Below are 11,960 nucleotides of genomic sequence, written 5' to 3'. Positions count from 1 at the left end.
TAACTAACTTAATTATTAATCTTATGATAAATTTTCGATCTCTTTGGATAAATATAACACTCTCTTTTTAATTCACAGTGTTCTTTTGGATTGGGCCTTCCTAAATGGGCTTTACCACAAACGAAGCCTGCCCTCTTCTAATTCGTATTTAAATTAGTTTCATGCGTGACACTTAACATTCATGTATATTTGAGTTAGAGTTAAGGTATTAGACTTGTGTATGACTTTATGCCCTTATCTAATTGTAAATTAATTCGTATTTCACACTAAAATGGGGAAAATATCCAAAAAAGGATAAATAATCACCGAAATTATGATCCTAATTAAATTCCTTGAGGTCATCCAATAATACTACGAGCTTGCATAACGGTTTAATTTATACTCATAGTAATCCTTATTAATTGTCTTAATTGCAGATAGCCACAAATAGTAACTTGTTGAAACATGTTATCCCAAACCTATCATGCATAGTGATTTTGATATTCTAGAATAAATTCTAACCTAAGAATATAAGTTTAGACGTCATTAGGTTTGTACTGATGGAGTGTAGAATATACAAAAAGAATTATTCTAAATTTTTCTTTAAAATAATAAAAAAATCGGCCAATGAATTAGCATGGACTTTATCAGATTGATGGTCTCGTATATAGTTTTAGCAACTCGAGAGAATATTTTTGGCTTAATTAAATAAAAAATATATATATATACAATAAGAGTTACTTGATCTTAAGACAACTTGTACGCTACTAATTAATTAATTAATTAATAAAGTCGATCGATTGGTTATGCCAAAAGAATTTTGTCTTGTTACTCCCAAAGCCATCCCCAAATGCCTTCCACTTGCCGTTTACTAAAGCAACCCCCACTCGCAACACACCGCCATTTTATGCATTATTCACTAGCCAATTCTAGATAAATTTGTAACCCACCCCCACCTCAATTAGCTAATCTAACTCCATATATATATATATCTAGAGAGAGAGAGATAAGAGAGAGAGAGGGATTCTGATATCTCACATGTCTGATAGTGTGTGCGCGGTGCATAATAAAAGATTTTAAACGTCAAAAAATATTACGGGCATCTGTAATAGGAACAATGTTATTATTTATTTATTTATTATAATTATATCATTTTTTTTCTTTTACAATTTAGAGATTAAATTATAGTATTAAGCATAAAAAAAATTGAAATGAAAAAATTTAGTTGCTCACATGGTATATTGCATAAAAAGTATGAGATAACAATCTGACATATCCATGAACAATTAAATTTTTTTTGTTTAATTTTTTTTACTTAATACTATAACATAACCTCTAAACTCTAAAGGTAAAATCTTACCTGACTTAATCGTAAGTTAAATAAATAAATAATAAAAAATGACACTGTTTCTGTTTTGGACATCCAAAATTTTCTAACGTAGACGAGACATGCATTATATCAGAATCCTCCCTATATATATATATGATATCCTGAGTGACAGATTTGTGCGCGACCGTGAGTGACACCCCGACCCACCGCCACTACTGTCGGTCTCGCCGCACTGTCCGGCTATCGCTGGCCGCTGGTTCGGGCGCGATAGACGCGTCGCTCGTCGACGCTTCATTCGGCGTCAGATTCCGATCGGATAGTGGTCGGAATCTAACATAATTTGGTCGGAAACAACCAAATCACCCACCGCGCCACTGCCGACCGCGATTGTGCCGGATTTCGATCGACGCCGATTCTTCCTCGGCTGGTCTCCAGCTGCGATTCGACCAGAATCCTGCTCAATCGCGGTCGGCAGTGGACACACCATCTCCGACTGCGTGATTTGGCTGTTTTCGATCAAATTACGTCAGATTCCTATCACTATCCGACTGAAATTCGACGCCAGACGAAGCACCGGCGAGTGACACGTCGATTGCGCCCGAGCCAGCGGCGGGTGGTAGTCGGACGGTGCGGCAAGGCCAGTGGCAGTGGACGGTGGGTTGGCGGTGTCGCTCACAAGCGCACACAAATCTGTAGCTCAGGATATTATTTTTGTGTATATATATATATATTAAAAAGTATGCTTTTCGCTCCTTCCCTCCGGGGTACGGTGAAATAATAAATGGTAGGACGAACTTTCATACAATGAGACTTAGATTGAACACCTCATATGTCGGTGGTGTTTGAATCATTTATGATGTTAGGGCCCACTGAAATTTACATATACTTTTTAGATTTACTCTAGCAGTAAGTAAATTTATGTGAAGTCGGATAAGTCACTTCTAGAATCAATGGGTTCGAAAAATTGAATGTCTAAATTAATTAATAAATAAAAAGTATAGTTTTCACGATATAAATGCATACACAACTAATTTAGGTATTTTCACTACGAATGATGCTGGTTTGAGGCGTAGTGGACCATGCATGCACAACTAATTTAGGTAACATCTGTTGCTACTTCCTGACATACATACATACATGTAGAGAATCAAATCAAAGTGCATGCATATTAGTAAAGTAGCAAGTTGCAATTGACTTTGTACAATGGAATTAGAATTAACCCTAAACTCTAATTTCCTTCCCAATTAAATTAAAGCATCAAATTAATTAATATAGAATAAAAACCCACTCCAATCACGCATCTAATTAACATCTAATAATAGAGTGAGTTGCTTACCTTACAGCACTGCCACTACCTCTACTCTAGTGAACTCATCATCCCCACTAATCAACTCTTGACAATTAGAACCACCCTTGATTAATTAATAACATTAATTTTTGGAGTACTCACTTTATCTTGTGCATGTTTTAAAAAGTCTAAATTAAGAGTATTTAAATTTGTAGATAGATTTATTTATTTATTAATGAATAATTAAGGAGCTAGCAAGCTTGTTTGTGTACACAGCATATATATATATATAAAACCAAACTGAGTCAAACAAAAGGCTATATGTGAGCAACAAGCAAGGAGCTCGTTCTACTTTGAGTGAGACGTGGGTGGCCAACTCTTATCACCATAAATAATTAACACTAATCAATATATATAGGGCAATGCAACCAATAATCACTAGAGTTAAAATAATTAATGAAATTAGGGGAAAAGGTTAATTAAAGGGGACTTGTTCGTGGTTTGATGCTAGCTCTTGATAGCAAATGGCGGCTTTTGACTCTCGCCCTCTCCTTCTTGAACAAGTGTGTGCGTGCAACTCGCAATGCATGGCCACAACTGGACAACTCCTAAAGTAACAACTCTCTCTCTCTCTCTCTCTCTTCTCTTCTTCTTGCGTGTTGCGTCGCCACTGATCTCTCTCTTGCCTCTTGCTATATATAATTGTTCTTCGCGTTCCTTTTTTTCACTCCTCTCTCTAGCTTCGTCAATTCCTTTCCTGTCTCTTCCTTCTCGATCGATCGCCTTTATTCCGTTCCATGTAGCAGTAACGATTTGGCTGGAGGAAAAGGATCTATCGAGGAATTTAAGGCATGAAAGCGCAGGAAGAGAGCAGTGGCATCGCTGCCGCCAGGGGCAAGCGCACGAAGCGCCGGAGAAGGCACCGCCAGGCGGAGCCGTCGCCGTCGACGGCCTCCTCCGAAAGCATCGTGACGGAGGAGGACATGGCCAACTGCCTCATCCTTCTCGCGCGCGGGCGTTGCGCGGCCGGCGGCGGGCCGCCGCTGATGGAATATTCCGCGCCAGGGAAACAGAGGATTGACAGAGGAGTCGCCGCCGGAGGCGGCGGCGGCGGAGTGTTCGAGTGCAAGACGTGCAACAAGCGCTTCGCCTCGTTCCAGGCTCTCGGCGGGCACCGCGCCAGCCACAAGAAGCCCAAGTTGGGCGGCGCGGCGGAGAAGGAAGGCGCGACGATTGGTCTAGATGGTGCTGATGCGCGAGAGAGTAATATAAGCAGTAGCAAGCCAACGACGGCGACCTATAAGATCCACGAGTGCTCGATATGTGGGTCGGAGTTCAGCTCCGGGCAGGCGCTCGGTGGGCACATGCGACGGCACCGGTCGCCGGCGCCGGAGACCCAACAAAGCGGCAAGAAGGAGACGATGGTCAACCACGCCTTCGATCTGAACCTGCCCCCGCCGGCCTCCTTTGACGACGTTGACGACGCCCAAAGGAGTAGTTCCTTCTCCGGCGCCAGATTTCGCCTGGACCGGAGACCCCCGGCCGCCCCTCGACATCCTCCCGGCGACGGCGACGATCCACTAGCTCATCAAGAAATTGATGAAGAAAATCAAAGCGCTCATTATTTTTGCAATAATCTTCTCTAATCTTAGATTCTCCCTGAACGATCCTTGAATGAATTGCAATGTAATTAATTTGGATTGCGAAAATGCTGATAATTAATGCAACAATTTTTTGGTTGAGAGTTCACGTAAAGGGAGTGGATAGTCGAGTGATTGGTATTTTGTTGGTGCTTTAATTTTAATTGGTTTTTCCACCACCAAGAAAAAGGCTGTGGAATGGATTCCTTCCTCTTCTCAATTTTCCTATCCATTTCTGAATGGAATAATTCTACAAAAGTAGCTGAACCCCAAAATAACAAAACAAAAACAAAACAAAACAAAACAAAATTAAATGTCCAGTTGGTTAGTCAGTAGACTTCTATATCAATATACTTGCAAATTGCCAAGTTGCACTGATACATTTGTGTCAAAATCTCTGTTGGTTAGCTTAATTGCAGGGGGAGTTAGTATTAAAGGACAAGATTGGATGAAGATTCCTTCAACCCCAATCTAATCTGATAAGAGTGCCTCCACCATATGAGATTACATAGGATTATAAAGTGTACCAGTTCAATGTATACAAGTATATAAAATGGAAGTATGATTGTAAGTATACCTTTTCTACATTTTAAAGTTCACTGATTTAGATACATGAATAGTGAAATTTGTAGATATTTAACTAGACTAGGTGTTGATTTGACATCATTGCCACATCAAATAGATGTGTCAGTTTAATATAAATATGTGCCTTTATATACAGTTGTTAAAAATACAGTATAAAATAATACAAATATCTAAAGAAGGTGCCTTAGAATTCAGAAGTAGCATTTGGCACTCCTCGATAGCTTATTGAGAAAGGGAAGAACAGCTTGCAATTGCTGTAGCAATGCTCAAACTAATTAAGTTTCATACATCGCCATGAATGGAATATACAGTGGATGCATCCACCAAACTAGCTACTTGTCAATATACAAAGCTGTGCATCATTATTATCAAAAAGCTTATACTTTACGGCACTAAGTAGTAGTTTAAGTTGGCTACGACCTCGTCTGTAAAAGATAAGGCAAGTGGAAACCGAGCTTACCAATTCAATTCAGTAGCCTTTTGTTTTACTTTTGCTCTTATAATGGAGATACAGACCAAATCACAAATCAATCGTGAAGTCTTTGGTTTTAACTCATTTTTGTTCACCAAACAGGTACGCCAGCAGTCCATCTGCTTTGAAAAATCACCCAACTGGGAGCTTACTTCCTTGGTAGGGAACTGAAGCTAGTGAGGACAGTACTATATCATAATGATTGAAGAGAGTGAGCAGATGGAAGATCCCTTCGTGCTTGTGGCAACGCAGTGTGAAAAACAAGAGTGGGAGTTGGGATGGGGAAGCGAGCAGGTAGGGTTTGTGGTGGTTGCCTGATCACCACTCGCAGGGGGTTGGAACTACTTATTGATGCCACAAAACATGCAAGTGGCTTCCAAACCTCTTCCAAGGACAACGACACTGCCACCAATTCCCACCACCCTTCTATCATTCAACTGTTACACTGACTACCGATCGCACGCTAGATGCAGCAGTCATCCGAATTTGGTTAGGCAGTGTTGTCTGTACGTTGCGAGAAGATGGACTGCTCGATGGAGCCAATAGACTGTGATGCAGAGCAGTGCAGATAAGCGTCCTAGTCTGCTCTAACCTGCCTTCCAATGGTTTACAGATAGCTTTCGCTGTCTGTTAGTTAGGCCCTACGTTTGTGATCGCCAAAAATTGAGTTGCAGGTCGCTTTGCTTTTCTTTATTTTTGGAATCGATCGATCCTTAGGCAAACAACAAAGATAATTCATCATCTTCTGGCAACAAGGATATTGTGTGAGTATAAATGATAGACTTCCACCCATCATTAGTTTTTTGGTTAGTGTCTCAGTGTTTTATGTATTATTTGAATGATTATGGAGTGTAGATAGCCATGATGAAAGCATTGACGAACCTGTTGAAAATGGTGATACAGTTCTTCGCTTGGCTTGCCTCTATGGCTATTTTTCTTGGCTGTTCAGTAACACCCTCTCATCTTTCAACATGCACACACCAAGAAATAGACATGTCTATAAATTTTGGTACAGTTCTCTCTCTGGTCATCTGACATGTCACTCAGATAATATTAATATGCAATATTTGTTAAACATTTGTATCAATCCATCATGTGTTAGACAATTACTCTATTCATACACTATTTTTGATTTCTTATACCAATTCAATCAGTCAAAACTATTAGTGAAGTAGCAAAGTATGTATCAATATTTTTAGTTCCATCTCTCGATCACCATGTCTCTTGATCTATCCATTGACTCACCCACCCAATTAGCTCAAGTAGGTCATCCAACTCAACTGACTCACTTGGCCTCTCTGACCAAGTTTGATTAATTTGATCGACTTGATTGATCCACATGGTTCACTCGACCTACTTAACTCTTGGCCCCACCAACATGCTCAATCTACTCAATCAGCTGGAATGGTTTACTTGGTTTGGCCCATTTGCATTGTTTCATAGATTTAGTTGTGGTGAAATATATCTCCCCTCTTAAAATACAATAGAGTGTGCAGAATTACTATTTTCTAAAAATATATTATTCTATTCTAAATGGCTCATTCAAACATTTGAACGCATAATACAACTTACGTCTGGTTTCATTCACTATTTCAGTATTAGGTGATCCTTCATAGTTTCTCAATCTTATATGTTTCAAAGGGTACGCCATGATCATCTCGCACCCGTAGTTGAGGAACCTCGATCATCTCCTAACCTTTAAGTAACAAATGCTGTAAAAATCGATGCCGCATTGCAATTACTGCTTGCAGCTAATTTGGGTAAGCGCTCAATGACGAAGTAGGTTTACACATTCATGCATAGTTGAACTAAATTTTGGATTGTGATATGCCTTCTATGCTATAGCAAGATTAACTACAAAAGATTTGCAACCCAGACAAATAAAATATTAGAAAACGTAACATGTCAACAAGCTAAGCTGTTTGCCATCTCAGTCAAAAGGAAATAAGGTGCTGGAGAGAATCACATAAACATATAAAAAGTAACGACCAAACATCTATTTGCTCTGCAGACAAGTATTTGAAAGACACTGAGAGTTTTCTTGCTTCCAGGATGGCGCAAAAGCATGGAACACTTACATTGGTGCTGTTAAAATATGGGCCTCCAAACAGCTTTTCTTACTGTAAACAAACAGTTTGTTTATAAGCAAGCATTACATGAGCACGCATAGAAAATTAATCCTTTATGAATTCTCAAAAAGTACAAACCTTGCTGGCGATGTTGCTGGAGAGCCAATCGAGCCCTTCATACAAACCTTCACCGGATGTTGCACAAGTGCTTTGTATGTACCTGGAAATAAGTGCAGAGAATTAACAACCTCAATATTATTGATCAATCATCTGCTGGATATGCAGCAGTGGATGGGTTTTAATCGAAGAATATAAAGAAATCCAACACTATAAAAGCAATACAAATGTCTGAAAGCTAGTGTTAGTCTTTACCGTCATTATGAGTACATGACAAGTTGAAGATGACAATGTGAAGAAAAACAATATGATTTAACTCATATTAAATTACCACGATTTCTTTTACAACGTTTGAATACATATTATTTAAAACAGAAAATTTGTCTAATAATGTTTGCATGGAACTGAATAAATACTGGAAATATTTGTCAAACTACTGAGCTATCGATCAAGATATGGCAAACAAATATAATCAATGTTTCTCAATCTCCAAAAATCAGTATAGCAACTTCTTAAACTATAGAGTAGGATGCTTTGCATGATCAGGAAGTTGGAGATTGAAGAACCAGTGAGACAGAAAATAGGGCATTGAGTTTAAGGATAAGAAGCCAGCGTTGTTATGATTAACATCACAAGTGACACAATGACTACTGGCTTCAGATCCATGAAGAAGATTTCAACAAAAAATAAAAGAACGAAGATGAGCCTGTGCATCCTAAAAATTTAGCGAACTACACTCAGAAAACTAGATTTGGTTGCTCCGTGGACTATCAACACTGCAAAAGGACACTGAGAAACTGACATAACTGTCTCTGTAAGGTCTCAAGACCATAGTCAGGATAGGCCACTTGGAATTATTGCTTTTAGAGAGGCCATCAATATATGCTAACATTATGCAGCCAAAGCCCATTAGTTAATGGGACATTATGTGTTATCTTAAACTCATGGGATCTGTTTCCTCATTTCTTCCCAAGCCATAATATGGATCAATATTTATTTGAAAAAAGAAAGATAAAACACAGTAACTTGTAAACTATTCTATTTCAATTACCAATTTGGGTTTTCTTAAACTAATGGAAGATTGTTTTCATCTTATGTCTCTTCTAGTGATATATGGATCATTAAGAGAGGGCAAGGACCAGTAATAACTTGCAAACAGATCTTCTATGTTGACGATCAATAAGGTTTTTCTTAAACTCATCCTGTACTTTTTTCCCTAGACGATATTGACCATTCAAGAAAAGAAACGAGAAGGACCAATAATTTGAAAACTGATCTTCTGTTTTGATTACCAATTTGGGTTTTAGGAGAGTGGGAATTTTGAACCAATTTACTCGACATTGAAGAGATAATAACCCAACCTTTTGAACACGAAATTAGTATCAACAATCCTCTAAAGAATAATAAAATGCATCTAGGATTAGACCTACCTAATAATTCAGTATATATCATAAATGGAAACAGATAGGATGTCAATTTCTGCTATAGTAGATAACCAAATGGAAACAGATAAGACAAGAACTATAACTTACCAGTGACGCTGACGGAGGGAATGGAGACCAAGCTTATCAGTTATTTCAGCAGCATTCATTGCATTTGGAAGGTCTTGTTTGTTAGCAAACACAAGCAAGACAGCATCCCTTAGCTCATCCTATCAGTAAAGGATCACATGAAATCAAATAAAAGTAAGTTCCAAGTAGGCATTAATGTAGGTTTACTATAGAAACAAAGACAGCTGGGGAGCTTCCCAGTTTCCACTACAGGCTAACAGAATCAGGAGAGGAACATGCCATGTGAAGACAATTTACACCATTTAACTTCAGTAAGTTATAAATGCTGTATGGTTCTCCATTTTTGCTCACAATTTGCCTTTGATATTTAGAAAATCTCCTAATAGGATAAGCAAATTACTTGAAAAAAATAACAAAAATAAAATAGTTATGAAATCACAGCCATGCAACTCAGATGCACAAAGAAAACTACTGAAATTCTCCAGGATACTTTACGCAGAAGCAGGATTAATAATGAAAATTATTTTTAAAACATATTACCTCATTAAGCATCCTGTGAAGTTCATCCCTTGCTTCAACGACTCGATCTCGATCATTGCTATCAACAACAAAAATAAGTCCCTGTGTGTTCTGGAAGTAATGCCTCCACAAAGGTCTGATCTGTAGTTCACCAGAACATATGTATTTAGAAATGGGCATATAAGTTAATTATTAAGAGACAAATCCTGAGAAATCAAGTCAGCTCTGGATGTCAGGCTCATAACATTTAATTACTGTGGTAGCTCCTTATATCAAACACCCATGTTATTTCATTATTCCGTTAACTGAAACTCTTGTAATACAGTTGTCTCCAGTAGAAAACAAATTTTCCAAAGCAACAGAATTATTTAGAGAAGAAATACTGGCTAACACGAATGGGAGTGGTACCTTGTCCTGACCACCTACATCCCATACGGTGAAGCTGATGTTCTTGTACTCGACAGTCTCGACATTGAATCCTGCATTAAGACCCATCTTAATCAGAAAATACATGAGATAGCATGCATATTCAAACTAATCATAACACCATGAACCCTTAAAATTTATAATAACTAAATATAAAAGTTATATGGTGATGCAAGCTGCACCCAAATGCCCATGAATTGACTATAAAAAAAAACACTTTAGGCGAATATAACAATATAAATTTAATAAACAGAGTAGTTTCAAATAGAAACCAAGCATGAAGGGCCTATTTTAAAAAATATTGTTGATTTCCATTAACATTTCTCAGTTCTCACCACTAAGTTTAGTATTAAATAAAATTTTAGCGCTGAACACCTGATTTTACTGTGGATAAAAAATCAAAATAAAAAATTCATTTTGTATGAACTTTTTTTCAGAAATTGAACAATTCTAGCAAAGTAACAAATATTGAATAGTTGCAATAATTTGATCTCTTGTTAATTCAAGTATTTGGTGATGCTTTGACCATGGACGTAAGCGTTTTAACAGGTTGTTCATGTTTCATTCATATTATTGCCTTGATCTCCATGGCTGATTTAGCAATGTTTTAGTTATTTTCATGGTGTAGATTCCTTATTCCCTCTTTGTTCTCCATGATCCTGACTACATGACATTGACAAATGACGTTTACAAGTTATAATCAAATCCTTGAAAATCACTGATTCATTAGGTTAAGTAATGCATCTCTACGACCTATAAATCACTGGATAAAAGACATTAGGTAAAGTAAATCTCAACCCCAAGAAAATATATAAACCCACCACTGAAATAAATAATGGAAAATTGGATAAGAGCGAGCGATGACGAATAATACTCACCGATTGTAGGAATGGTGGTGACAATCTCTCCAAGCTTGAGCTTGTAGAGGATGGTCGTCTTACCAGCAGCATCGAGCCCAACCATCAGGATCCTCATCTCCTTCTTCGCAAACAGGCGGCTAAATAGCTTTGCGAAAGTAAGCCCCATCGTTCCCTCGGCTATCATGCGCGAAACGTAAATTTAATAAATCGTAAAATAATAACGTTCACAAATACACCGATCAAGGAACCAACAGGAAAGCCAACAGATCTAAATCAGAAACAAACATCCCGTTGTACTTTTACACGAAACGGAGTAAAATTGAGATCAAGACAAGGGGAAGCATTGAAAACCAAAGATCTACATGAAAACGATACCGATCCGAGCGCCGACGCGCGAAAAGAAAGATCAATCTACATTTTAAGACGAGGGAAGCAAATCGAGCATCTCATGATCTTAAACGACGGAGATCGACTTGAAAATACGGGATCGGGATCACCTGGGGATCACAGGAGTGGTGTAGCAGGGAGGAGACGGGCAGGCTGAAGGAGATGAGAACGCAAGAGGTCGTGGTCTCTTCGCTTTTTCTCTTCAGCGGGGGAGAAGGATTGGATGCACGAGGAAAACTGATATAAAAGCAGCAGTGTAACTCTCTTCGAAGTAACGGTTGTGACGGTATCAGGTTGGCGTAACTGTCCGATATAACCGCGTTATTACCTCAGTAAAACGTAACAGTGTTACAATTGGTATTCCGCTCCTAAGCATTTCTTATTGGTTTCATTCCGAGGTTTCTCTCTGTCGGTTTCACATTTTTTATGCTCAAGTGAAGCAGCCTTCAGTAGTTCTTCTTAGATGAAACATGAAAGTAGCTTTTGTTTGTGTAGATCTTGCTTATAGCTTTGTTTTGCTTAGATGCAGATATGGTTAATAATATAAATGTTTGCTCTCGTATTTATTATCTTTCATGCTTTTTTTTTTCATATTTGTGGGCAGAAAGAGATAAAATCTGAGAACAAATGATGTTGAGGTCCTTTGTCGATACTTGGTCCGCTGACTATTCTTGTAGCTGCTCAGCTCCAACCTGGTGAGACAATGGTTAGTCTTGCCTTTCCCCATGGTGTGGGCAAAGGAGGAAGAAATGTTTCTCTGTTCTTCATGGTTTTTTT

The 11,960-nt window shown here is 38.3% G+C and overlaps 1 protein-coding gene and 1 pseudogene across 1 annotated transcript; one reads left to right on the top strand and one right to left on the bottom strand.

Moving 5' to 3' along the window:
* Positions 1–3,129: 3,129 nt before the first annotated feature.
* On the top strand, positions 3,130–4,442 carry LOC141841541 (zinc finger protein ZAT5-like; annotated as a pseudogene).
* A 2,716-nt stretch (positions 4,443–7,158) lies between these two features.
* LOC141838126 (ADP-ribosylation factor 1) lies at positions 7,159–11,395 on the bottom strand. The gene is made up of 7 exons (XM_074725523.1): positions 11,294–11,395; positions 10,815–10,973; positions 9,919–9,989; positions 9,532–9,651; positions 9,013–9,131; positions 7,502–7,583; positions 7,159–7,414 (listed from the first exon to the last, which is right to left on the bottom strand). The coding sequence occupies exons 2-7, from the start codon at positions 10,960–10,962 to the stop codon at positions 7,412–7,414; spliced, it is 543 nt and encodes a 180-aa protein (XP_074581624.1). The 5' UTR covers positions 10,963–10,973; positions 11,294–11,395; the 3' UTR covers positions 7,159–7,411.
* Positions 11,396–11,960: the final 565 nt, after the last annotated feature.

Source organism: Curcuma longa, chromosome 11 (genome assembly GCF_044706935.1).
Source record: "Curcuma longa cultivar G26 ecotype Majalengka, Jawa Barat chromosome 11, ITB_CL_G26_1.1, whole genome shotgun sequence".
NCBI lineage: Eukaryota > Viridiplantae > Streptophyta > Magnoliopsida > Zingiberales > Zingiberaceae > Curcuma > Curcuma longa.
The sequence above is the reverse complement of the archived record's forward strand: the minus strand, read 5'-3'. Positions and strand labels throughout refer to the sequence as shown.